General features: G+C 43.4%; 1 protein-coding gene across 5 annotated transcripts in view; it reads left to right on the top strand.

The window, feature by feature from the left end:
• LOC101686176 overlaps window positions 1-25,830 on the top strand; it is a 206,216-nt gene that overhangs the window by 111,429 nt on the left and 68,957 nt on the right. For all 5 annotated transcript variants that reach the window (XR_006606817.1, XR_006606816.1, XR_006606819.1 and 2 more), the window contains exons 28-31: window positions 1,169-1,345; window positions 9,669-9,786; window positions 12,727-12,892; window positions 17,925-18,063. Coding sequence is in view for 1 of the 5 variants with exons in the window: in XM_013056673.2 (XP_012912127.1) it covers window positions 1,169-1,345; window positions 9,669-9,786; window positions 12,727-12,892; window positions 17,925-18,063 (600 nt within the window). In the remaining 4 variants the exon portion in view is untranslated. The remainder of the gene's footprint in view (window positions 1-1,168; window positions 1,346-9,668; window positions 9,787-12,726; window positions 12,893-17,924; window positions 18,064-25,830) is intronic.

Here is a 25,830-nt window from a genome sequence, read left to right as displayed (position 1 = left end):
TATGGTGTATGTGAACAACATATGCTGATTTCTCTGACCCTGAATTCAATGAACTGCTGTGTTCTGTAGAAATCCAGACAATGAGTCAGGTGGTTTTCTTAATTTTTTAATTGATTTTTTTCCCTTCTGAACATTTATTTATTTATTTATGTATTTTAATTTAAATGAAATTAATTAACATGCATTACTAGTTTCAGAGGTAGAGTTCAGTGATTCATCAGTCTTATATAAGACCCAGTGCTCATTTCATCGCATGCCCCCCTTAATGTCCACTACCCAGTTACCCTATCCCCCACCCCCACCCCTCCAGCAAACCCTCAGTTTGTTTCCTATGATTAAGAGACTCTTATGGGGGGAGGGAAGAGGGCCTGAGTGGCTCAGTCAGTTAAGCGTTGACCTTTAGCTCAAGTCATGATCCCAGGGTCCTGGAATGGGGTCCTGCATAGGGCTCCCTGCTCAGTGGAGAGCCTGCTTCTCCCTCTGTGTGCTCTCTCATCTCTCTCTCTCACTCCTTCTCTAAAATAAATAAATAAAATCTTTTAAAAAAGGAAAGTCTCTTGTGGTTTGTCTCCCTCTCTGATTCCATCTTGTTTTATTTTTCCCTCCCTTCCCCTATGGTCCTCTGTTTTGTTTCTTAAATTCCACATATCAGTAAGATCACATGATAATTATCTTTCTCTGATTGACTTATTTAACTTAGCATAATGCCCTCTAGTTCCATCCATAGCATTGCAAGTGGCAAGATTTCATTTTTGATGGCTGCATAGTATTCCAATGTGTATCTATACCACATCTTCTTTATCCATTCATCTGCTAATGGACACCAGGCTCTTTCCACAGTTTGGCAATTGTGGACATTGCTGCTATAAACATTGGGGTGCACGTGCCCCTTCGGATCACTAGGTGGTTTGTTTTTTAATAAACACAATTCTATTGGATAAAACCAAACCAAACTATCCTCTGACATGTATCAGAAATGAAGGACGGGAGATGCTTTGAAGAGGTTCATGCCTCTGCTTTCAGGCAATAGCAACATGAACCGGATAGAACTTTCTTCTTGATGAGGTCCTCTGTTATCTTTGAAAGACCTTTTAGGGAAGTAGATTCTTCTGAGAAAGATGGAATAACTTCGATTGACTTTATGGACATCATCTCTTCTGACTTTCAGGTTCAACTGCCGTATGTCTCACTATGCTCTTCGGGGTCAGATTATGGCATACTGCAATAGTCTGAGAGCCCTGCTGGAAGATTTCCCTACCATCAGAGATACATTTTTCATGGTGGGGCAACCACAAGAAAAGAAAGGGTTGAGAGACTCCAAAGAGGGCCTCAAGGCTGACCCCAGGTGTGTAATTTCTTTTAGACCTTTTTACTCCACCTCCATACCCTACCCCTCCCAGGGAAGAGGGAAGAAGCATGTTAAATTTGGTATGGGAATCTTGCTTTCTTTACTGCATTTGACCTTGATCTCCTGGTTCAGAAGGGCAAAAGAAAAGGCTAACACTCTAAGAATAACTGTATCTTTGTATTTGAACCCAGAAGAGAGGTTCTTTGTTTATGGGCTGTTTCATTGCTTTTTCAATCTATGCAGGTTTTTGTTTTCCCCTGGAGAGCCCAGAGATTTCCATCAGTCACACCCTTTTACATAAGCCAGCATCTAAAACAGGCAAACAAATGAGTAATCTTGGTCTTGAGCTGTCCTGACTTCAAATATTTTACTTAAGGGACCAGAAGAAATAAGAAACACACACACACACACACACACACACACACACACACACACACACACAACATTGATACACCAGTGCCTTGGATAAATCTGCCTTTGTGTATTTCTCTGGCAGAGGAAAAAAAAATACATGTAGAGTGATATTAAGTGATAAGAACAGAGCTGCTTCCATACTTCCTTATCATGCCTTATCCAGTTTTCCAAATGTTCTTAACTCAACCTGCCTGGAGTTCACTTACCTAGATGGAAGATTTAGCATACCTATGCAGTCAGCAGCCACATTTCCTTAACAAAGAAATAAAAAGAAAAGAAAAAAGAGAAAGAAAGTGAGAAAGAAGGGGTGTTACATAGTTCTTCCATCTCCAAGGGGGAGCAAAAATGGTGAGCTTACTTTCCTCCCTACTCTTCCCCTTAAGGCACAGAGCTTAGTGTTATATAATGGTAATACTCCATAAATACCATAGAACAGATAGATGAAAGCGAATTGAGAGACCATTTGTATCAGACCACTCATTCACTCCCTCACTCATTCATGCGTTATTCAGCCAGCATTTATTTAGTGCTTACTTAATACCAGCCACTTTGCTATGTGCTGGAGTTATAAAGTTATAAAAAAAATTTATAAAGTTATAAAAAATTAAGCCCTTGACTCTGGCAATAGATTCAGCCCAGTGGGGGAAAAGCGCTGTCAACAGAAAAGTAACTTCAAAGATTTTAAAGGTAATCTGCTAGAGTTATGTGAAATGTTCCTTGAGGACACAAAAAAGGGAGTGTTTAACTGTAGCCCAGGGCCTCAGGGAGAAGTTAAAAGAGGAGGTGACAGGTAAGTCAGAGCTCACTTAAAAAAAAAAAGGGGGGGGGGATGATAGAACTGGCTAGAGAAATCTGGAGAATGAAAAAAGCTTGAGTTTGCAGGCCCTTGACTGACTGATAGCTGGCTACCAAAATAGTGACCAGTCCTACCTTGACACAAACTCCAGTTTGTGGAGACCAGTGCCTGTCTCATGAGCTCAGCCAGTGCGTCCACTTGGGTCGACTTCCACATTTACCCAATGGAAGAATGCATTTGAAGGAAGGGTAGGGCAAATACACCTCAGTACACTGACTATTTTGCTCAAGGGTTTGACTGTACACCTGTTGCCCAATGAGGCTGAAGTGTATCTTTCTCTCCTATGAAACATCACAGGATAATCCTCTGACTTCTTAGTTTCATTATCTCATCTACCCACTAGCCAAGTCAACCATTTATTAAGCTGTATCTATACTTGGGATCAAATTTTTAAAATAGTTTCCAGAAGTCTAACCACATATTCACTACATTTATGCTTAGGATCAAATGTATTCAGGAAGTCTGTTTTTGCTTCTGATCTGTTTTACTTGAAGCACCCAAATAAGGAGATCAGGAAGTAGAAAGAAAAAGAAAAAAAAAATGTCTCTGACTTGCAGGTCTTGCTCTAGTCCTGTATTGTTTATTGTAGATGACCGTGTTTCCTAAAGATCAAGGGAAACCATCATTTAAGGGGGATGAGCCTAGAGCCCTAAATCATCTGGTCAGCGTGTGATAATTTCATGGTAGGACTCTGGTCAATAGAAGTGTGAGCAAAGTAAGGGCTCACCCAGAGCCCAAGTCATAGAGTCAGACAGTAGATAAGCAGTGACTGATAAAGATTCAGTATTTTTTGGCTATACCTATCTCCTACTTCCTAAACTCTCCAGATTTCAACCTTTCCCTTTTAATACACCAGAGAGAACAGAGCAATAGAGAAAGGAACTTCTGTCTTATGTGGAAGCTTAAAAAAGTATAAGATTATTTTTAACTCAAAAGTCTGTGATTCCATGTACTGAGTATTAACAAAAATGAACATCGGCCACAAGGAGGTCGAGGGGAGAGAGTCATGGTCTTGGAGTTAGAATATTTGGACTTTGCCCAGCTCAATTGTAAGTCGCCCTGAGGTCTCAGGCAAATCACTTCTCTTCAGTCTTTGAACCTCCACTCTTCATCTGATGAGTGAGGACATTAAAGCAGCTCTCTGAAGTTCAACATGCTAAGATTTTCAGTGCTAGGTTGTCTAGAGTTTGATTCCAAGGAATGGAACTGCTGAGGAAAGACTTCCTTTGAAAGGGACCATCTAGAAGTGTTCGTGAAATGATAGATGGGATTCACCCCAGAACGAGATTAACTAGAGATGAAGGGACAGAGTTGGGGAATGATGAGGGTCATGGAGGGACAGGTCCTCACTCATCTCATTCTTAAAATATGGAGTTGGGTTAGGTCGAAGATAAAAAGTTTTCTTTTATATGTCAGTTCTAACAATTAATGCCCTATGGAGGATTCTGAGACATCCCAAGCTTATGAGTGTGTTGTAATGGATTGGCAATGTCTGTCATGGCCAAGAGCAGGGGCAAGGTGGCCTCCCTTGTTGTGTTTGCCATCCCTTGACCAGCAGATCCATGTCAGTTCTGTAGGTTTAAAATTCCAAGGTGCTATTTAATCCTTTAAAGGCTGTAATGTACTGTATTTACTTTCAACAGAGACAATCTTATCCCCAAATCCAAATCTCTATAGAAGAGGAGACAAGGAGAGTTCTTCTCCCAAGAAGGATGCCCCTTGAGGCCTCCTTGCTTTTCGTGGCTCCAGAGGAGACTAGAGTTTGGAGACTGGGATGATGCTTGGGCATATTTCAAGAGCAGCGGTGTCGGCAGCTGGAGTGAAGACGGGAGAGAGGGGTTAATGTGAGAACATCAGTCAAACCCTTACTGTTTGACAGGTAGAGCCACGATCCCATATGGTGTTTATGTGCATTGAAAGAAAGCGCCCCTTCCTCTGGGCAGGTGTAACCCCCTGCCAGGGTGCAGAGCTTGGCAAGTAAAACTTAGGCTGCATCTCAGCCACAGCTGACTGCCTCAGGGCACAACCCAAACAACAGTGCATGACAACCTTGGTGCCAAGAGCTGTACTGCAATGGATAGACATTGTCCTTGCCCTTTAGGCAAGGGGAAATAGGTAGTTTTTTTAAAAAAGATTTTATTTATTTATTTGAGAGCGAGCGAGGGAGCGCGAGAGAGAGCATGAATGAGGGGAGGGCCAGAGGGAGAAGCAGAGTCTCTGCTGACCAGGGATCCTGATGTGGGGCTCAATCTCAGGACCCTGAGATCATGACCTGAGCCAAAGGCAGAGGCTTAACCCAGGTGCCCTGGGAAAATAGGTAATTACAATACATTGCGATAAAGACTAAAATATAATAAAAGAATAATAAAAGCAACACCCTCCAGGAAATGTTCATTATTTTCTTAGGGATTGGGGAGGTGGGGATGGGGAGCCAGGCAGGCTGCAGGGTAAAGGGGATGCTTAACCTGGGACTTAGTGGATGGTGAGTGTTTCGGGCACACCAGGAGAAGAACTTCAGTTCAAGCTGGGAGACCCGCAGGTACAGTGACACAGAGATGCGAGACAGCACATGCACCCTTGAGTGGCTCCCAGCCAGGGTGTATGAGGAAGAGCAATGAGGAGGAGAATGTACAGAATCATGAGCAAGATCCAAAAGTCTGGCATGTGTCCTTCCACAGCAGGCAAAGGGGGTGTAAGATGATGGTTGGGAATCTCATTTAGGAAGCTACCGAAGCTGTACAGACAGGAGATGTGTAGGAGGTAAAACCAGTTGGCCAGGTGCTGGATTTGATGGGAGGCTAAAGGCAAAGGAGGAAGCTGGGTGTTACCCAGAGCCTCTGGCTTGGATAAATAAAAAGATGGCAGTGCAATTATTATTTAATTGGTACAGAGTTTCCATTCTGGAAGATGGATAAAAGTTCTGGAGACAGTTAGTTGCACAACAATGTGGAAGTACTTAATGCCATTGAACTCTACACTTAAAGACAGTTCCAATGATAAATTTTATGTTACATATATTTTATCACAGTTCCTTTAAATGGGGAACAAATGGTCGTGTCCTAAAGAGGAAAAATGTAGAGAGGGAGATACTGAATCACAGCTTGTAAGCCTCAGTGGTGAATTTCTTATTTCTTCCTTATTTCTTCCTTTTGAGACCTCCCAACAGGTCTTGATGCTCCCTAATCTGGATGTTTCCAGCACTTTCATACCTGGTTGGCCCTTGAACAACATGGTTTTGAATGCACAGGTCCCCTTATAAATGGATTTGTCTTTTATAAATATAGTAGAGTACTGCAAATGTGTTTTCCTTATGATTTTCTTAATAACATTTTCTTTTCTCTAGCTTCCTTTATTATAAGAATTCAGTATATAATATATATTGCATACAAAATATGTGTTTATCAACTATCCATGTATATGGTCAACAGTAGGCTATTAGTAGTTAGTTTCATAGCAGTCAAGAGTTATGCACAGATTTTTGACTTCAAGGTGGTATAGCACCCCTGAACCCTTGTGTTGTTCAACGGCCAACTGTGCTTCCATTCCACCATGCTTCTATCATAAATCATGCATAAATCTAGTTGCTTCAGAAATGTAAGAACCTTGAGGGCAGTGGCCCTCTTCATTTCATATCCCAGATGTGTACCTCTGCCTTTGACCTTGACTGAAGGGGCAGATGGAGGTAGGGGAAACGGCCCACTGGAGGTAGGGGAAGTTCCAGCCAATGGCCTTTAATTCAAATATGAAATAAGATCGTGTCATCATTTGCTGGCAAGAATTTGGTATGAGGCTGAAAGAAGTCTTGGAATTATTAGAAAAGGAAATGGGCATGAAAGCTGATCAAAGGAAAGAATAAGGGTTGTCCCAGGGTGACACAGCTCAGGCTGGAAACCATTTACTCGTTGTTGCATCAGTACAATTAGTGGTGTGATTTCCTCCAGCTGTGCTCAGCAACATGCAGCTAGAAGCCAAAAGCATAAGAGTCAGAAGGATCCAGAGCTGGGGTTTTGCTATGTAGGTAAGGAGTGAATACAAGGAAGCAGAGACTGGAAGGTTCTGGTGAGAGAGTAGTTCCTATGCTTGACTGCGAGACCCAGTGTGGGCAGGGAAAGGAGAGAAGTCAGAATGGAATGTCAGATGAAAGGGGAGACCAGAGGGCTGGACGATGTCAAGGAGCATATTTTGTGGGGATAATGGAGGTTCACTGGGAGTAGATGAGTGAGGAAACTGGAATAAAAGGTGGGTGTAGGAAAAGATGGGAAAGGGGGTTTGGGGTTTAAGTCTTTGGAGGGGAGGTGGTCCCAGGTAATGATAAGGTCTGGAATGTGGCCCCAGCGTGGATGGCTGGAGGGGAAGGGAGGAGAAAGGGGATGACGTCAAGCAGGTAAGAAACTGACAGGCTAGGGAGTTGGTGGGCCATCCACAAGGAGTGGGGAGGAACCTTCCTTGAGGGGCTGAGAACGGGCTATACCCTGCGCTTCGGACCCAGAGCTTTCTGCTACTCTCTCTGTCCTTCCCCAGCAGATGGCTGGGTGGAAATGGAAGGAAAGAATGGTTGAGAAATAAAGGGTAACACTTGGTAGAGGGCCCTGAGGGATGTATGTGCTTCTCCGAGGCCAAGGACTGGTTCAGTCACACTGTTGGGGCCAGCCCCTCGGCCTGCAACCTCGTGTGCTTGGCCGCAGGCCCTGGTGACTTTTTATTGTTGATATTTGATGTTTCTTTGGGGCACCTTTGGACATTGTGAACTGAACAATAGAGATAAGACTGGGTTACCCTGGCTTTGATCTGCTCCGGGACAGGAAAGTCTGACTTTGTGGTTACTGAAATAAAGGAAATTCTCCAAACTAACACCATCCTTTGTTCCCAAGCCTCAAATTACCTGATTAAAACCCTGAGACTTGAAAGGTGGCTTTAAGGCCAATGATGCACTTCACGTAGAGTTTTAATGATTCAAAAAGTCTCATACTCCGAATGTTTGATATTGAAAACATTCAGCCCTCGGTTAAAATGAGTTACATTTCACTTTAGTAAGTGGCAAGGGTCATCTGAATCTCTCCCAGAGACCCAGAAACAATAACAAGAGTCAAAAAACACCCCTGTGATTTCCAAAGTGCCCCCCAGAAGGTGAGGACCTCCCACCAGGAGTCCTTGCCAGGGATGAGGGAACTGGGCAAGACAACTGGGTGGAAGTATGAACAACAGTGGGATGAGTAGGACCTGAAGAGTAAAAGAGAAGGGAGGCTCTCAAAATGACTCCCCAATATCTGGCTTGGGTGACTGAGGGTTGTGGCTGTTTTAACAGAGGACGAGGCACAGGATTGGGGTGGTAGAGGGTAAGTTCAGTTCTTGCCTTCTTTGACTGAGAGGATCTGAAACCCTACCAACCAACAGGAGGCAAGTTGGAAGTGGGGAGCTGGGGAGGGGACCGGGCGCGCACAGGTGGATTCGGGTATCACCGGTGAATGGATGGCCTTTGCAGCCAGAAGAGTGGACACAACCGTCCAGGACTAGGGACAGTGGGAAGAGCAGAGTGCTTAAGGGGGAGGGGCTGTTGTGTGGCAGGGTTAGGGGGCTCCATACCCATCGCACACCTCCTTCCACTGTCTGTCTGTGTGTCTGTGAGGCCTGCTTTGTCTAGCATAGCCGAGATGAGTCTAAGGTGGCACCCTTCTCTGGCCTTGCCCTATAACCCTCAATTCTAGGACATCCTCTTGTTAGTGTGTTCAGGTTCCCACTTGTTAACAAATAACCCCAAGGGTTCCTACAAGGTCTCTCTACTGGGCCACAGGGGTTCCTTGCCCCCTACCCAGCTTTGGCCCCTTTGCTAGATACCCTCACCTTAGCATTCTAACAGCAAACTTTGTAGAGCGCCTCACAACTTATAAAAGATTTTTCACAAGCTTGGTACTCTTTTTAAAAATTATTCCTTACATCAATTCTGTGAGTTGGGAATCATTATCTCCACTTTATGTATGCAAGGACTCAGATGGTAGTGCATCTAAGGCCACACAGCTGTGGGTGATGGAAGCTGGTCTCAGAATGGGGTCCTCTGCTGCCAGAATCCACACCTGTTAACTGCACAAGCACCATTTTCACACCAGATGAACACAATTAGACTTAAAGGCACCAAATCCATTCAAATGGAAAACAGCCCCCCTACCCCACCCTCTGTTACAGTGGGCCACCTCATTCCTGAGATGACATAGAAACCAGGTCAAGATGCCACCTTCCCCCAGTGGGTATACCGGAAAGATCACGAGCTTCCATTGGTGTGAAGGTCAAACACAGGCAAAACCCAACAAAATAATCTTTTAATGTTTTATCCAATTATGGTAAAACCACAAAGAAAAACTAACAGCGATGAATGTAAAATTCGGGAGGGTGGTTTCTCCCCAGGGCCCCCAGGGAGGTGCACGTCGGGCTTCGAAGGCTTCAGGCGGCTGCCTTCTGCTCAGGTCAGGATCCTAGGGTCTTGGCATCGAGCCCCGCCTCATGGTCCATGCTCATGGGGAACATGCTTCTCCCTCTCCTCCCTGTCTGTGCTCTAACAAAAAAAAAAAAAACTTAAAAAAATAAAACAAAGTAAGTCTCAACTTCATCTCTTAGGAGCTGGGCAGGCGAGGTTCTCCTAGGACCTCAGTCTCCTCCTCTGTCAAATAACAACACAGGTACATTCTAAGGACACAAGAATTCAGTGAGAAAATATGTAACACCCAGAACGGTGCCAGCCACCTCACTCAGGTCTCTCTCTGCTTTCTCACCACACCTTTCCTGCCCTCCAAACCCACTCCTTCCTCCAACACAGCCGGGGATAAATGCAGCCTCCCCGCTGCTCTCCGCAGTTATTTATACCCGAGGCCACCTGGGAGCTGCCTGCAAGGGAGACGTGCTGGCCCGGGGCCTGGATGCTGGGCTCCAGCTCGGCTCCGGTGTCACCCCAGCCCGGAGCAGTGGCTTCAGGGCCGTGTTAGAAATAGTTCCCATCGGGGTGTCTGCTTTTTTAAAGAGAAATGCTGTGCTGACCCAAACTTTCTTATAATGCCACAGGAGTTTTCAGGCCCGGCCGCGGGGTTTGCTGTCGGCTGACGGGAAAGTCTTCCTCAATTTATGGTTCCTGCCCCATCCTTCTGACGTGCTGGTTATGTTCAAAACTCTGCCAGAAGAGGTTTGTATTTCTTGACGTGTGCCAGAATGAAAACCGGCTGGGGCTTTGTTATGTCTCGCAGTTAAGCGTGTCAATCACAGAGAACATCTCTTGTTTTTTTCCAGGGATATCTAGTACCCGAAGTCTGCACAGCGCTCCCAATATTTTTGCCTGCTTCATAATCCTTTCTCTCGGGCCTCATTATTTCCCCGCGTTCTGTTTCTCCCCAGTCACTAATGAACACGAATCCCAGCCTCCCGCATTCCTTATTAATCCTCGATTTCCTCCCACACCCTTCACGGAAAATCCCACCCGGAGGCCCTGAAGCTAATGACAGGTGGAGATCGCAGGCGGAGCCATCAGCCTGTCTTTCTGAGGGGCTGCTCTGTGTACCTGACTTCCTGTTAGAGGGTCATATTGATAACCATAGAAAAAGTAAATCTAGAAATACACAGAGTACTCAAGTAAGTATTTTCTAAGTCAAGTGTAGCGCTGAAAAATGGCCGTTGGGAACAGTCTGATTGTTCTTTGTTAAGTGAAAACCTAGGTTTAACACCCTAGGTTTCTTACCTTCTTGGCCCCTGCCCCAGTTTTACTGAGATGTAACTAATCAGTAAATCGTATATATTTGAAGTGTGTAACATGATTTAACATATGTGTACCTTGTAAAATGATTACCCCAGTTAATTAACGTATCTATCTCTTCACATAGTTACCTACTTTTGCATGTGGTAAGAACACTTATCTACTCTCCTAGCAAGTTTCAAGTATGCAATACGTGATTATTAACTAGAGGCAGCATGCTACACATTAGATCCTCAGGATTTATTCATCCGACACTGAAAATGAGTACCCTTTGGTCAACGCCTATCCATTTCCCACTCATTGGTAGCTACTCTTCTATGATTTCAACATTTTGTTTATTGTTTTAGATTCAACATATAAGTGAGATTGTCCAATGTGTCTTTTCCTATCTGGTTATTTTACTTAGCGTGATATCCTCCAGGCTCATCCATGCTTTTTTAAATGGCAGGATTTTTCTTTTTTTGATATGTGAATAATATCCTTCTGTGTGTGTTTCACATTTTTTTAATACATTTATCCATCCACTGGACACTTCGATCATTTCCATAGCTTGCCTATTATGAGTAATGCTGCAATGGACATGAAAGTGTAGATAATCTCTCTGAGATACTGACTTTGGGTGTGTACCCAGGAGTAGGAGGATCATATGGTAGTTCTACACAAGAAAGAATGAAACTGGACCCCTACTTCTCACCTCTCACAAAAATTAATTTGAGGTGGATTAGAGACTAAATGTAACACTGAAAACTGCAAAACTCTTGGAGGAAAGTGGGAAAAGCTTGACATTGGTCATGGTGATGATATTTTGGATATAATATGAAAAGAATAGGCAACAAAAGCAAAAATAAATAAATGCGACTCTATCAAACTAAAAAGGTTCTGCTCAACCAAGGAAACAACAAAATGAAAAGGCAACTTACAGAATGGGACAAATATTTGCAAACCACATTATCTGATAAGGGGGTAATACCTGAAATATGTAAGGAACTCAGGAACTCCTACAAAACAACAACAATAAAATCTGACTTTAAAACGGGCAAAGGTCATGATTAGACATTTTTCCAAAGAAGACAACCAGATGGCCACCAGGTACATGAAAATATGCTCAACATCACTGATCCTCAGAGAGAGGCAAATCAAAACCACAATGAGAGAGCACCCTACGCCTGTTAGGAAGGCTATTGTCAGAATGACAAGAGACAGCAAGTCTTGGCAAAGATGTGGAGAAAATAGAACCCTTGTGTCTTGTGGATGGGAATGTAAATTGGTGCAGCCATTATGGAAAACAGTATGAAATTTCCTCAAATAATTAAAAATAGAACTGCCCTTTCTTTCATTAAAGAATTTTAGATGTTTCAAAATATATAGTATATATTTTATAACTATTAAGTGTAAAGATAATTAGGTATTATATATGTAAATACTACCTTCTTTAAGTTGGATCATCATTTTCCACTTTTCCTTCACTTGAATGTTAATAGTTAAGGTCCAGGGTTTGATCTTTTTTATTTGTGTGTTTAAACTACATTGATAAATACCTACACTTTGCTTACAGGTGTTCCCTCTCGACAGGGGTATCTGAATACGGGTTCCTGCTAGGAGTTTATCTGTGACACTTGTAATCTATCAGTGGTCCTGCAAACACATTTTGCTATGTTTCTGGTCACCAGTGTCTTTAAGCAAAGAGAAACACATTGCTTTAAACCCCTCACTCTAGGACGTACCTTGTCCAAAGGCATATAACCTGGTTGAGGAGTAGGTTTGTGTTCTGTTTTTCAGATATTATTCTGTAATTACTAACCTGTATTATACTGTGAGAATGTTTAATATTCCTGTTTGAAGATATTATCCCTGATTGATGTGCGCATGTATTTTTTTTATATTCTCTTTTACATTTACATTCTCCCTCTCTCTTTTTTTAAAGATTTTATTTATTTGACAGAGAGAGACACAGTGCGAGAGGGAACACAAGCAGGGGGAGTGGGAGAGGCAGAAGCAGGCTTCCTGCTGAGCATGGAGCCCAATGTAAGGCTCTATCCCAGGATGCTGGAATCATGAATTGAGCCACGTTAGTCATCTGAGCCACCCAGGTGCCCCAATTTGGGGGGGGGTGTTATTAGTTATTTTTATTAACATATAATGTATTATTTGCCCCAGGGGTACAGGTCTGTGAATGGTCAGGCTTACACACTTCACTGCACTCACCATAGCACATACCCTCCCCAATGTCCATAACCCCACCACCCTCTCCACATCCCCCTCCCCCCAGCAACCCTCACTTTATTTTGTGAGATTAAGAGTCTCTTATGGTTTGTCTCCCTCCCATCTCTTAGAAACTTCTTAAAATGTATTTCTTTCTGTTGATTTTACCCACAGGAAGCTTTCCAAGCCTTACAGCTAACTCTACAGCTAATAGCCTCTCTCCATGACATCGTGGCCTACCTTTTCAGTTTTGCTCAACTTGGAAATTGTCCAACATGTTTTGAATTTCCTCTAAGTGCTAACCCCCTGAAAGGCAACTGGGGAGGAACTGAGGGCATCGGTAAGTGATTAGCAGTGACTCGGATCACCTTTGGTATTCACTTCCAATTCTATGAAGCTCTCTTCTCCCTCCAACTTCACTGAAATATAATCGGCAAATAAAATTGGAAGCTCTTTAAAGTGTACAATGTGATGACTTGATAAACACATACATTGTGCAAAGATTCCCCCCACCTAGTTAACTAATACAAAGCTCTTAATACTTGGAAAGACAGAACTAAATTATTCTTTTCATAAATGACAGTAAGAAGAAGGGCAAAGGGCAAACCCTTATGATATACTGTCTCCAAACTAATTAATTCCACATTTGCAGGTTAAACCACAAAGTAAAGCAAGCCAGGACCTGGGCCAGCCTGGGTTTTTACCCTGTATCTGCCTCTTGGTTACTGGACGCTGGACAATTGATTCTCCGGGTCTCTCTCCATCTATAAAATGGGGGTGATAACACCTGTTTCATGGAGATGTTCTGTGGATTAAAATCTATGTAAAGCTTCTACAAGAATGTACATGCCCTTACTATACACTAGTTTTCTTTCATCCCCTTTCTGGCCTTTGTGAACTAATATGGCAAGGTCAGAGCCAAGCATTCATTGTCAAGAATTTTTTGCAGACTGTCTCTGTTAGCTAACAGTAGCCTCATGGTCCTGAAGTAAGAATGATTGAGGCTTTAGTTTTATCTGCCAAGTGCTAATCCATAAACCCTAAATAAGCATTAAGTTCTAAGATAAATGCACAAGGTAAATTAAAGACTGAAATGCTTAGTAAGCTGGGTTGATCAAAAGTAGGGAAACTGATCTCGTTATTTTAATACCTTGACTTGCAGCCAAATTACGTCAGTAGTTATGTAAATATTAATTAATCACAATACATTATAACAGGGTAACCAAGGATTTTAAAGGATGAGAAGAGCCGATGGAATGAGATGATAATATGCTTATTTAAACCTAGCATTCTTCAAACGAGTGTAAGATACTCTGAATCTATTTCTCTCTGGCCAGTGCATAAAGAAAAGGTGTTTCTGGGAGACCCTGATTTGTTTGCTGGTAGATGTGCAAGGTGTCACTGAACACTGATGGAAACTGTAAATGTTCAGATGGGAGACCTGGGGAAGGGTATGAGTGGCGATCCTGGAGGAGGGTCGATGCTGGTTTCTGAGGAGAAGCAGCATGAAAAGGGGATGGCTTGGGGCTGACTCAGCAGAAAACACAGTTTTTTTTTTTTTTTTTTTTTTTTTTTTTGAGATTACACAGAATTGTGTAATGAGATTTCAGAACTACCAGCACGGCTTCATTGTAAGAATCAAGAAGAAAGTAGAGAAGTTCCAAAGCACACTTAGGGCCTTTTGCTAATTCCAGGACTGTTATAAAAGGGGTTTACTCAGGTGATCAGCTAGGACACTCTCGAGGGAGGTGCTGGACTTGGGGAGGGTGTGGAGACTGGGCTTCAGATAGGGATGCGTGAAGGATGGGATAGGAAGCCATGGAGATGAGTTAGAAGCCAAGATAGAGCCAGAGCCATCTTCCCCAAGAAGGACCCTGCATAGGAACTCCTCCAGCAGCTGGGAGGGCAGAGTGTTCAGGGAAGGTGATCTGGGGGTACTTGCCCTCCCTTGAATCGAGGGAGAAAACTAGGATGGGTGGTCTTGGCAAGACCAGAAAAGGACACTGGCAAAGGCAACAGGCCAGAGTACACATGGCCAGTCCAGAGGATGCTGAGCCTACCATGTGACACTGAGGAACAGGAGGGAATGAGGCCAAATTATTGAGGACCTAGAATTCAGGATAAAGGAAATCGGTTTCTTACTATTTATATGCTTCTGAACCGAAACCATTGAAATATGTGGGGCCCAGGCTTTCCAAGGTGTGCAATTAGAGGTATGCCGTCTGTCGTGTTGCCAGCGAAAACATTTGTGCTCCAGGGAGAATGTGCAAAGTTTTGCATACTCTGCTCTGCTGAAAATAGATAAAGAGCAAACTGCACTAAAAAAAAAAAAAAAAAAAAAAAAATCTCACTCTAAGATAATCATCTTGTTAAAAAAGCCTCAGTTGCTCAGTTCCTGGCCCACTTCCCAGAAGGAGGCAAGGAGAAGAAGGAGAAGTGAGGTGAACAGAGGAGATGGGTCTGTTCCCCTCCTTGCCCAACTCCTCTCAGCTATTGCCAAGCTATTTGGAGTTAGATTAAATGACTTTTGTGGGCTTAGGTGCTTTAAAATATTCTTCGAGGGGACGCTCCGCATTTCAGCTTGGGTCCTCCCACTTGACGGAGGAAGCAGCAGCGCTGTGACACGGAGCATGGGCTGGGGGGCCCGGGACAACTCCTCTCCTTCCCAGAAAGCCAGCCACTCCCTTTGGATCAGCAGAGGATGTAATCGGCATGTGGGAGTTTGCGCTGTGATTTCCCTGTAAAGGTTTAGGAGGCCAGTGAAAGCCCAAATACTATCCATATAAAGTTAGGGTTTCAGGAACTCTTGAGGCCAACTAAGCGCAAAATGTACGGGTTCTTGAGTATTCATGTGGAGACAGGCCCATCGTGATTCCATATTCTCTCTCTCTCTCTCTCTCTCTGTTTTACCAAATGGGACCCTCTTGGGAGAAAGGCTTGTTTGTTTCCTGACATTTTCTGGCTGAGGGTCTACTGCCAACACCCCGCTTCCCACCACAACTACACAGCAACCGTCTGCCCCAGCCTCACGGGGAGGCCTCCTGCCCCGCCCTGTCTGCCCCCTTCCCTCCCACCCAGCAGCCACTTGATGCCGCTAAGAAAGGGGAGCCTAAATGAGGATCCTAAAATCTGTAAACAACAAAGAAAGAGGAGTGCCCACCTCCACATCTGTGTTTTGGGGATAATGCTACAGAACAATTTTGCTGGGCAGTGATGGTGTGAGAAGACGTACATATAACGCACATGTAAACGAAAAGAGAAAAATTATCTGACACCAGCCACTGGAACAAGAGAAACATTCTTGTTGGTCTTTACTACCTTCTGACCCTTGTCCAAACACACTTTACATTTTTTTTTTTAAGATTTTGTTTATTTATTTGACAGATAGAGAGTACAAGTAGGCAGAGCAGCAGGCAGAGAGAGAGGGAGAAGCAGGCCCCCCGCTCAGCAGGGAGCCCGATGCGGGGCTCAATTCCAGGACCCTGGGGTCGTAACCCGAGCCAAAGGCAGCCGCTTAACCGACTGAGCCACCCGGCGCCCCCAAACACACTTTACATTTAACAGAGCTTTCCTTATAGGCTGCGTGTCCCTTCATATTCTTTTTTCATTGTCATTGCGGAGGATTCTAAACCTTCCCCCCCACCCCCCCCCCGGTTGCTACTTAGCCCACAGACTGTCTTACCTACAGACCATCACGCTAGGCCTTGAACAAATAAGGCTCACTGACAAGCCCTCCTCCCAGCCGCCACTAAAATTCCTGTATGAGTCACTCCAGTGTGACTCCTCTTCTGGTGGAAGTTTCTTTTCTGTTCAACATGACCATCAGATCTATAGAGAAGTCATAAAAATTTTGATGATTGGATCCAATGTTTCAGGGGCCGGACGAGTACCTAAAAAATATTTTTCTCTTATACGTAAAGCATCAAATGGATATGGAATCTAGGCTGCTCATCTTTTCCTAAAGCCAAAGAATATGGTGCAAGTATTAGCAACTCTTCTCAGTCCTGGTTCTGCTCTGGTCAGGCTCTCGTGGGCAGCTTCCCCATTCCCTCAATTCCTCTGCCTCCCTTGCGTGTGGGAAGATATCCAGTACCAGACCAGATAGGGTAGAAGCCTGCTCAGGTCTAGACAAGCTATTGAGAGAGGAACTCTGGAAATACTTCATAGCCCTCTCATTTCTCTCTTCTGCCTCAGGCTGCATATCAGGCACAGTGACCAGTTTCCACAATCCTCTTCCCATAGCAGTCAAGTAGAGGGCCATCACTGTCGTCACTGGGAGTTGGGAACTTTCAGGTCATTCTAATGTCCTTGGAAGTGTGGGCTTACCCACGTCCGCGCCATCATTTTCTTGCCGTGCTCTCCCATTTGGACTAGCTCCTCTCCTGGGCCAATAGGAGAGATGCCACTCTAGCCATCTAGACCCAGGCCAGTTTCCTCAACCCGGCACTGAGTGTCGCAGAAGGCCCTTAACTTAAATTTCCATTAAAAACACATATAAGGGGGCGCCTGGGTGGCTCAGTGGTTAAGCCGCTGCCTTCGGCTCGGGTCATGATCCCAGGGTCGTGGGATCGAGCCCCGCATCGGGCTCTCTGCTCAGCGGGGAGCCTGCTTCCTCCTCTCTCTCTGCCTGCCTCTCTGCCTACTTACGATCTCTGTCTGTCAAATAAATAAATAAAATCTTAAAAAAAAAAACACATATAAGTCTGTTTATATCCAGCCCACTTTTGCAGTAAGGGTCCAAGAAATAAGTCAGTTTAGGATCTCTCATACCTATTCCTAAAATGATGAGAAACTCCTCGAAGAGGGTATGTGTGTGTTTATGTGTATGTGTGTGAGTGCACGCTCGTGCACATAGGAGTGAGTGCATATTTCATGCTTGTCCTTAATGGTTTTGAGTCTTCTTTAACCCATGAACCAGTAACAGGAAGAGCCAGTGACAGAGGGGTTGATTTGTATGGCATGGCTATGAGAAATAAATGCTGGTTTATAATCTATAATAACTTAAGCCCCTAACAGATCTACTCAGACTTGCATTTTCCCATTCCTTGTGATTTTTTTTTTTTCAATCTAGAGGCTGCAGCCTTGTAAAATATAAAACTTCCATTCAACAGTACGTTCTTATTCTGCTGAAAAGCAAAGCAAATTTTTATCTTATTGAGGGAGGAAGGAAGGAAGGAAGGAAAGATAAGTCAGGCCTTGGGTTCTAGAACATAAGACTTTGCTGGTCTTGCAAAACATAATTAGTATGCTCACAAACAAAAGAAATACATTTAGAGACAAAGTTAGCTTCAGAGGTGAAATGATGGCTCGTTAGGCTAGCTGTCGCAGCCTGTATGTCACCACTGCCAACTGAAATGTCATCTGTCTTCCAGGGTCTGAGCTGCAGGAGCTGCAGAAAATGATTGACAACCTCCAGAGCCCCCAGGACCCTACCCAGGTGTCCCAAGCACTCCTCCTTCGAAGGGAGGTTATATTTTTGCAGTTTGACGCCGCAGTGAGACACCTTATCCGGTAAGGGCAGGTCGTGCATCCTGTCCAGTTAATTGTGTGGGGCAAGAATCTCTGAGTGACCATCGTGGGAGGTCACTCTTGGCAAGACGGAGTAACGAGCCTTAAATAGTCAGGGGCCACAGCCTGATCTAGAACACTGTGACTACCCAATGTACCCTGTTGCAAAGGCTGTGTAGAAGGTGTTCTCATCAGATGATGATAGTCTTGATTTTATTAAATGTGATTTAAATACGTTAGTTTGCATAACAATCACTGCTGTCGCTGTTCAGGTTGTTTAATGGGGAATAATATTTTTTAGACTTCAGAAGGTGATTCTAAGAGTTTTGTTTATTTTTTTCAGCCCTTAATTACCTTTCCAAAGAACAGAATTTTCACTGCACTTGCAAAGCCCATGGAATTGGCTGAGTTAAATTTGTAAATTCAAATAAATAAATTGTAGATATTAAGTACTCTCCATATGAAAAAGAAAGTCTCTTTGGTTAATCACCGGTGACTGATGAGAAAATTAGTTTGCATTGAGAGTCACACTGTTTCTAGGGTAAATAATAAGTTTTGTATGGGAAAGGAAGCAGTCAGGCCTGAGCAACTCTGCTTCTTCTTAAATTGTCAAAATCAATTAACTTCCTTTGATTAATTCCCAGTGTAAGCATTTAGCCAATCAGGGGATCTCAGGAGGCTACGCTCTTACCTGTGGCTTGTAATTGCCTCCACCGTTAGCATGGGCATCTGTAGAGCATGGAAACATACGGATTGAACTGAACTCTATTTTCTCTTTCTGTTCTGCATCTTCTTTACTCTGAGCATCAGGGGGTCTCTGGATTCAAATGAAATCAGCAGAACAACAACAAAAAATTAGACTAATGCAGTTTCTTTTCATTGACAGTTTTCTGAACTCTAGCTCATCAAGTGGGTAGGATATAAAGATGGTCAGGAGGGCCATTCATTAGCCTACTGACTCTCAAACCCCTAGTCAGAATTTGTGAAGAGTTTACATAGGACGAAGAAATAGAACTATATCCTGGATGTTCTTTTTGGATTCCAGCTATGAGGGTTCGGCTTGTTACTGTTCTCCCAGGGGAACTAGTCTGCTTCCCCTAGGAATTCCTTTGAGGGGCTTTCTTTATCCTGGCACGTCCAGCCTGCAGGAATGGAGGGGGGACTCTGCCCTACATCTGGTTTTAGTAGATTCAGTATATCTCTCTCCTCCCCCATCTTGCCTCCTGCCCTTTCAAAAGGCTTTAGAGGGAACCACTCAGGATGGTTGATCTCCATGAGTTCCTCATTTATGGCATTTCCTCTAGCCTTTTCCTTTGGGTCTCTTCAGAGTATGTATGTGTCTGGAATCACACAGTTCGTAAGTGACAGACTGGAACTAGAACCTGCATGCGTCTGATTCCCAAGCTTCAGAATTAGGATGGATGCCAGACAGCAGTGTGGGGAGAAAAATAGACTCTGGAGAGAAGGCAGGAAACAGGAGAAAAAGAGAAGCGGGAAGATAAATGTCATCCCGCTTGATGATGTTAGTGCTAAACCTGCCAACAAGGAAAAGTCCTCAGATAATCAAGAGACAGGAAGTATGGGGAAGTTCCCTCACCCTTCCCCAGAGTTCACCAACTCTGAGCGAATATGACTGTTGACCCCAGGGAACTTTTTTGCTTATGTTAACTGAAGGCTTTTCCAGAATTTGAAAAGGAAGAACTGAACGAGAGCAGTGTGTTTCTATAGACTGGGGGGAAGTGAGGAAGGACATAGCTCAAGGTCATCAAGATAGTGGCCCTGTGATCACCTAGTGGCTCCTGCTAATATGTAGCACAGATCAGCTCTGGTAGAAGGATAAATGCACATTTCTTATTTATTTGATTTATTTATGTCTTTCTTATTTTTAAAATTTAAATTTAATTAATTAGCATATAATGTATTATTTTTTGCAGGGGCACAGGTCTGTGATTCATCAGTCGTATATAATACCCAGTGCTCATTACATCACATGCTCTCCTGGTTTGTTGTCCTCTATGGTTTCGTCTTGTTTCATTTTTTTTTCACTTCCCCTATGAAATTCCTTGTTTGTTAGGTTCCACATATGAGTGAGATCATATGTTGTTTCTTAAATTCCATGAATGAATGAGATCATGTGATAATTGTCTTTCTCTGATTGACTTATTTCACTTAGCATAATACCCTCTAGTTCCATCCATGTTGCAAATGGCAAGATTTCATTTCTGATGGCCGCATAATATTCCTCTGTGTGTGTGTGTTTGTGTGTGTGTGTGTGCGTGCACACACGCCACATCTTCTTTATCCATTCATCTGTTGATGGACATCTGGGCTCTTTCCATAGTTTGGCTATTGTGGACATTGCTGCTGTAAACATCAGGGTGCACATGCCCCTTCGGATCACTACCTTTGTTGGATGCACGTTTTTAAGCATAAAAGTTCACTCTGTCCCTGTCAACCTGCTCTCTACCATGCTCCTGGTGGAAAGTGATATTGTCCTCCAAGACCACTGGAACCACATTGCCCAGGGCCTGTCACCTCTGGGCATGTCCACCAACCCACAGGAGTTATTTACTAGCTGATGCAAGAAATGCCTGAGATGTGAGCTTATCTTTAATTTCAGATGAAGTAATCATTGTGGTGAAAGTAAATGCTTGGGTGATACAATGGTTCTAATTGATCTTGTCTGTTTGACAAACTTCTATTATAAATCCCTGCCTGATTTTTGTATGGCCTATGGCCTAAGGATAGCTTTTATATCTTTAAATGGTTGGGGAAAAAATTTCAAGAAAAGAGTACTATTTTGTGACACATGAAAATTGTACAGAATTCAAATCTTGGTGTCCTTAAATGAAGTTTTTGGGAACACAGTTATGTCCATTCATTTATAGATTATCTTGGACTGCTTTCACACATAGTTGAGTAGTTGCAACAGAGACCATATGAGCCACAGAACTGAAATATTTACTATCTGACCCTTTAAGAAAAAGTTTGCTACCTCCGGATTTAAAGGTCTGGATTCCTTTGTAATTCAGGAGTGGAGGAGGCAAAACAAAATAAAAAGTCCCTTTAAATCTTTTTTTTTTTTTTTTTTTTTTTTTTTTTTTTTTTTTAGATTTTATGTATTTATTTGAAAGTCAGAGATCACAAATAGGCAGAGAGGCAGGCAGAGAGACAGGGGGAAGCAGCCTCCCTGCTGAGCAGAGGGCCTGATGCGGGGCTCGATCCCAGGACCCCGAGATCACTACCTGAGCCGAAGGCAGAGGCTCAACACACTGAGACACCCAGGCGCCCCTATAAAGTCCCTTTAAAGGAACTCTGTAGAACAGAATAAAACACGTGACATGGAAGTGCCACTAATCTGAACGTATTGTTGATGTTTGGAGTGATTAGGGCAAAAAAAGAGAAACTTAAGAAGAAATCCTGAAGGTACCAGTAACTTTTGCAGAAACCTGAAGTGGGAGCACAGAAAGGGATTGCTAAAGAAAGCCACACCAACTTCTCAGTCCTTAAAGCTTTGTGGGTTTTTCCTTCATTTTTAAATTATCTTTATGCTCATCTGGCTTAAGTATCTCTAAACACAGACATTAAAGTGTGCTTCGGGGTTATCTGAGGACTTCTGAGATACAGAGAAGCCCTCCTGTGAGCTGGGCCTGGCTTATGACCATGGTCCTGGTCCCTAGTGTCTGAGAAGTCAAGAGCCACACCTTCTGCCCGGAGCCTCCTCAGGGCTATTTTGCAGGTGTTTTTGTTGTTGTTTTGTCTTTTGTTTTCTTTTTTATATTCTTGCACCCAGGAGAAACTCTAGCATGTGCCATATGAATTTCCTGCTCTCTGTGATTTGAACCAGCTTGCTGGAGATCACGCTCCAGATAGCTCTCTCACACACAGGAGGCGTGGTGTGTTAGGAAACCCTTGCCTGCTTATTGACAGTAAGGCAGCTGGGGGGTGGCAGGACAATTTGCAGAATTCCATGAATCTGTTATGGCATTTTATTAGGTTGGCAGGTGTACCCTGACCCAAGCAACAAGCCGGCCTCTTGTTTCAGTGGGTTTCCCTGTTTCTTGGGTGCTGCCGGCTAGCTGTGCCGATCAGACCTACCCTCCCAGAAGATGCAGGCCCGAGCTTCCCCAATAAGGGTCTCAGTGAGCTGCAACAGGACTCCATGACCTCTTTTCAGTATTTCAAAAGGCATGGTAAAAAAGATACCTTTGCCCAAATGCTGTGCAGGTAAACAAAAGGTCAAGTTTCTTTTCTTTCTTTCTTTCTTTTTTTTTTTAAACTGGCCGTGAGATAAGGGAGAGAAGACATTAGCTTTGGCCGAGTTCCCACCATGTGCCAACTCCGTGGGATAGGAATCATTCTCCCCATTTTTACAGAGGAGGGACTAAAGACTCAGAAAAGTTATGTAACTTGCACGGGGTCACACAGCCTGTCACAACAGAGCTTCCATCTGCGCCGTGTGTCCAATTCCAGAGCCCTAGTCCTTCCTTTATATCATGTTTCTTCATTTCTTCCTGCAGCTCAGAGGCAGGGCTGGAGGCTAATGTGGTGTTGGGTTACAGTTGGGAAAATGTTTAATGGATGTTTGGTGGAAAAATCTTTCAAAATATGGGGTCTGTGGAGAGGGGGAAATAAAAGAGGGTCTGGTGCTAACAATATTGGATATCATCTGGAGACCCCTTTTTTCACAGAGCATTCGAAACATTCTATTGATAGAACGGGATTGGGTCTTACAAAGGACAGTGATCTAGACTGAGAAAGGACTAAAGTGGGGAAAAGAATAGCCAATGATTTGGGCAGTAGTGGTGCCTGTAGCTTGACTCTGATCTCTCTAGAGAGACTAGTGTAGTCTATGATTCCGTAGCTTGGACTCACAGTCACATATACACCTGAACATATTATATTTCTGATTAGTCTCCAAGCATCTGTTAAGTAATAGGCCTCATATGGATACAAAGCTGTGTCTGGAGCTCTCGATCTGTCAGAAATTGTGTTCGTTTGTGGCCCTTGGTAGTCACAAAGTTCTGCACAAACTTGCCAGGATAAGAGAGCACGTCCGTGTTCTGTGTCCTTCTCCATGATTGTCAGTCAAGTATAGCCCCAAGAAGAGAACAGAAAAGACTCAGGAAAAACAAAGTTTATTATATTCACAGGTACTAGAAACCAGATGTATGCCATGACAGCTGCATGGGGAAGCGTCTATGTGGGTCAGGAACAAGGAGAGTGTTGAGCCATAGCCTGGAAAGGCAAGGCAGGGCAGGGTGAAGAGTTTAAGAGCTGCTGGGTTGAATCATTCCAGTGGGCTTTGGGTGGTAGAGATGGTCTCTAGTTGTTGACCAAGCCCTGGGATGAATAAAGCAGAGGAATAATGCCTTCCCCATGCAAGGGTCAGAGAGAAGAGCCATGGCTTTGGATTGGTTGGTTCACATATGAAAGCTGTGCTCCCTGCTCAGTCCTTTGTTATCTCTAAGAACCGGCTAGCCCAAAGAGGGGCAGTCTCTTCCTTAGCCAGAAAGGTCTTTAAAGATGTCAAAACATTCATAATAAATGGAAAACAAATTTTAAAATATAAGCACTATAGTCAAGGATTGAACAAATCTGATGTGAACGAAGCCAGACCCAGAGGGTGAGAGAAAGGGCAGGAATGCGACGAATCATCCAGTGGATTGGTGGGAGAGAAGAGCAGGATGGATATGAAAGGAGCCAACCAGGGAGAGGTTGTGTGGGATACTGGGCTTCTGTGCTCTTGACTCGGGCTGAAGAGAAATGTTTCTCTTAGAATATTCTGCTTTCTGGTACCATTGTTTTGAGGAGATCCATACAATCTATACAAAGGTGTGGGTGTAGAAAGTACCACGGGAGTTTAGAGGATGGTCAGAAGCAGCTGGATAATGAGCTCTGCCTCATTGGGCTGCGATCAGGCAGGAAGATCAAATCCATTTTTGTACCTTGGACAGTTCCAGCACTTTGCTTTGTAGGTAGTAGGTGCTTGATACATTGCTGTCATGTGGGTATCAAGTGAATGATGCGTCCTTGGCAGGACCCACTGAGAATCGTTAGAAAACACGTGAACATATGAAGAATGTGAGAAAGTGTTCTTATTGAGCAACTCCAGACTCCATCCTTGAACTCGGCGGATAAACCAATTATTTTATCTAGTCTCTCAGTATAAAATAATATTCAACTATCTTTTGTTAATTCTCATTAAAACGTGAAAAGGTGGTATGATTTTTGTACCAGTACGATGGTTTGATGTAAAAATATAGTGCTCCCTTTATCTGTCTTTGAACTAAAGTTCACAAGCCTCTCCTGCTGATGGCTAAAAGATTAAACTTTCTAATTCCATGTCATTCAGCCACAAGTAGAGCTTAAAAGTGGTCAGTCTGAGATTTAAAATTAGTGAATGAAAGATGAATGAATCCCCATTTACCTTTGTTTTAATTGCCTCCTATTCACCCTGTTGGCAAGGGAGGGGTTCTGTCCTGGGGTTACAGGGATGGCCGAACACATGTCACTTAAACTGGACAGGTGAGATCAACGACAGTTTACTAGTCACATACACTCACAGCCTGGGGAAGAGGACACTGTGTACAATGCAAAGCCCCAGGGGAGTTGCACTTGGGAACAGAGTGAAAAACCAGCGACCATGGGAGACAAGCTGTGTGGTATCAAGACAGTGTGATGTCCCCTCATTTCTGCAGGAGAATGTGATTGGTTCAATTGAATGCTTTTGTGGTCTGACAAGGAACTGAAGCCACTACTGGGGACAAGCAGGGACTGCACATGGGTCCCTTTGATATGGAAGGTTACTGGACTAGAAGACTTCATCTGTGGGAACAGAGTGGAAAGGGGAACTTGTGATTAAGCATTCAAGGTCTTCCTGATTTTACCAGAGGTGAAGGTAGCACATAATATTGGACCTTAATTTTAGGCCTTACACCAAGATATAAGTTCCTGCAGGTGCTTATAAATCATCATAGCAGTTGAGAAGGAGCGGCTACCTCACCTACCCATTGTGGGTTATCTGGTCCAAACCCAGATCTCTTCTGATTGACCTGATGCTTAGCTCTCCACATAGACACTCTCCAGTAGGGGCTCAGGCACTCCCGAGGTCTTTCCAACACTCTGATTGCTCGTCTCTGAGAGGCTACCTCATTTCCCTCGGTGCTATCATTTCTGTCATTTCCATCAGTCATGGTAAATCACCTTCTTTCTGATGTCTGCTTTATGCAAGACTTGGGCCAAGCCCATGGAAGATCCAAGCGAAAGGTCCCCTCTGTTTTGGGATACCATCTCCTTGGTAAATCCAGTATCAGCATATGTTTTAAGGTATCCACTAGATGTAAGTTCTAGAAACAGTCTTTCCTTGCTTACTAAACTCTTATTTCCTTTTGGCAAAAAACAAACAAACAAACAAACAAAACATTGTAATTTTTCACGCATACTTCCTTCTCTAAAACTTATGGTATAAATTTCATACGCCAGTCTTCAGGCTTTTTGGTTCTTGATATGCAAAGCCAAGTTCTGTTCAAAACAAAACAAAAAACTTCCTCTCTCAAACCTCAAGATTTTATTATTTATTTTAAAATTTGGTTTTATATATCAAGAATCATCTCTACTATTGGTCTTAAAACAGTCAATTCAGCAATCCATATCTTTGTTCTAGAGCTACAGCTGACCTGTCTGCAACAGTAGTCACATTATTTGAAAAGTTTAAATTAATATTGATTTAGATGATGAAAAATTTAAAATTTAATTCCTCAGTCCCAG

The sequence above is a fragment of the Mustela putorius genome, unplaced genomic scaffold, assembly GCF_011764305.1.
Source record: "Mustela putorius furo isolate JIRA1106 unplaced genomic scaffold, ASM1176430v1.1 tig00000450_pilon_pilon_pilon, whole genome shotgun sequence".
Classification (NCBI taxonomy): domain Eukaryota; kingdom Metazoa; phylum Chordata; class Mammalia; order Carnivora; family Mustelidae; genus Mustela; species Mustela putorius.
Note: the sequence above shows the minus strand (reverse complement) of the source record. Positions and strands in the feature narration are given on the sequence as shown.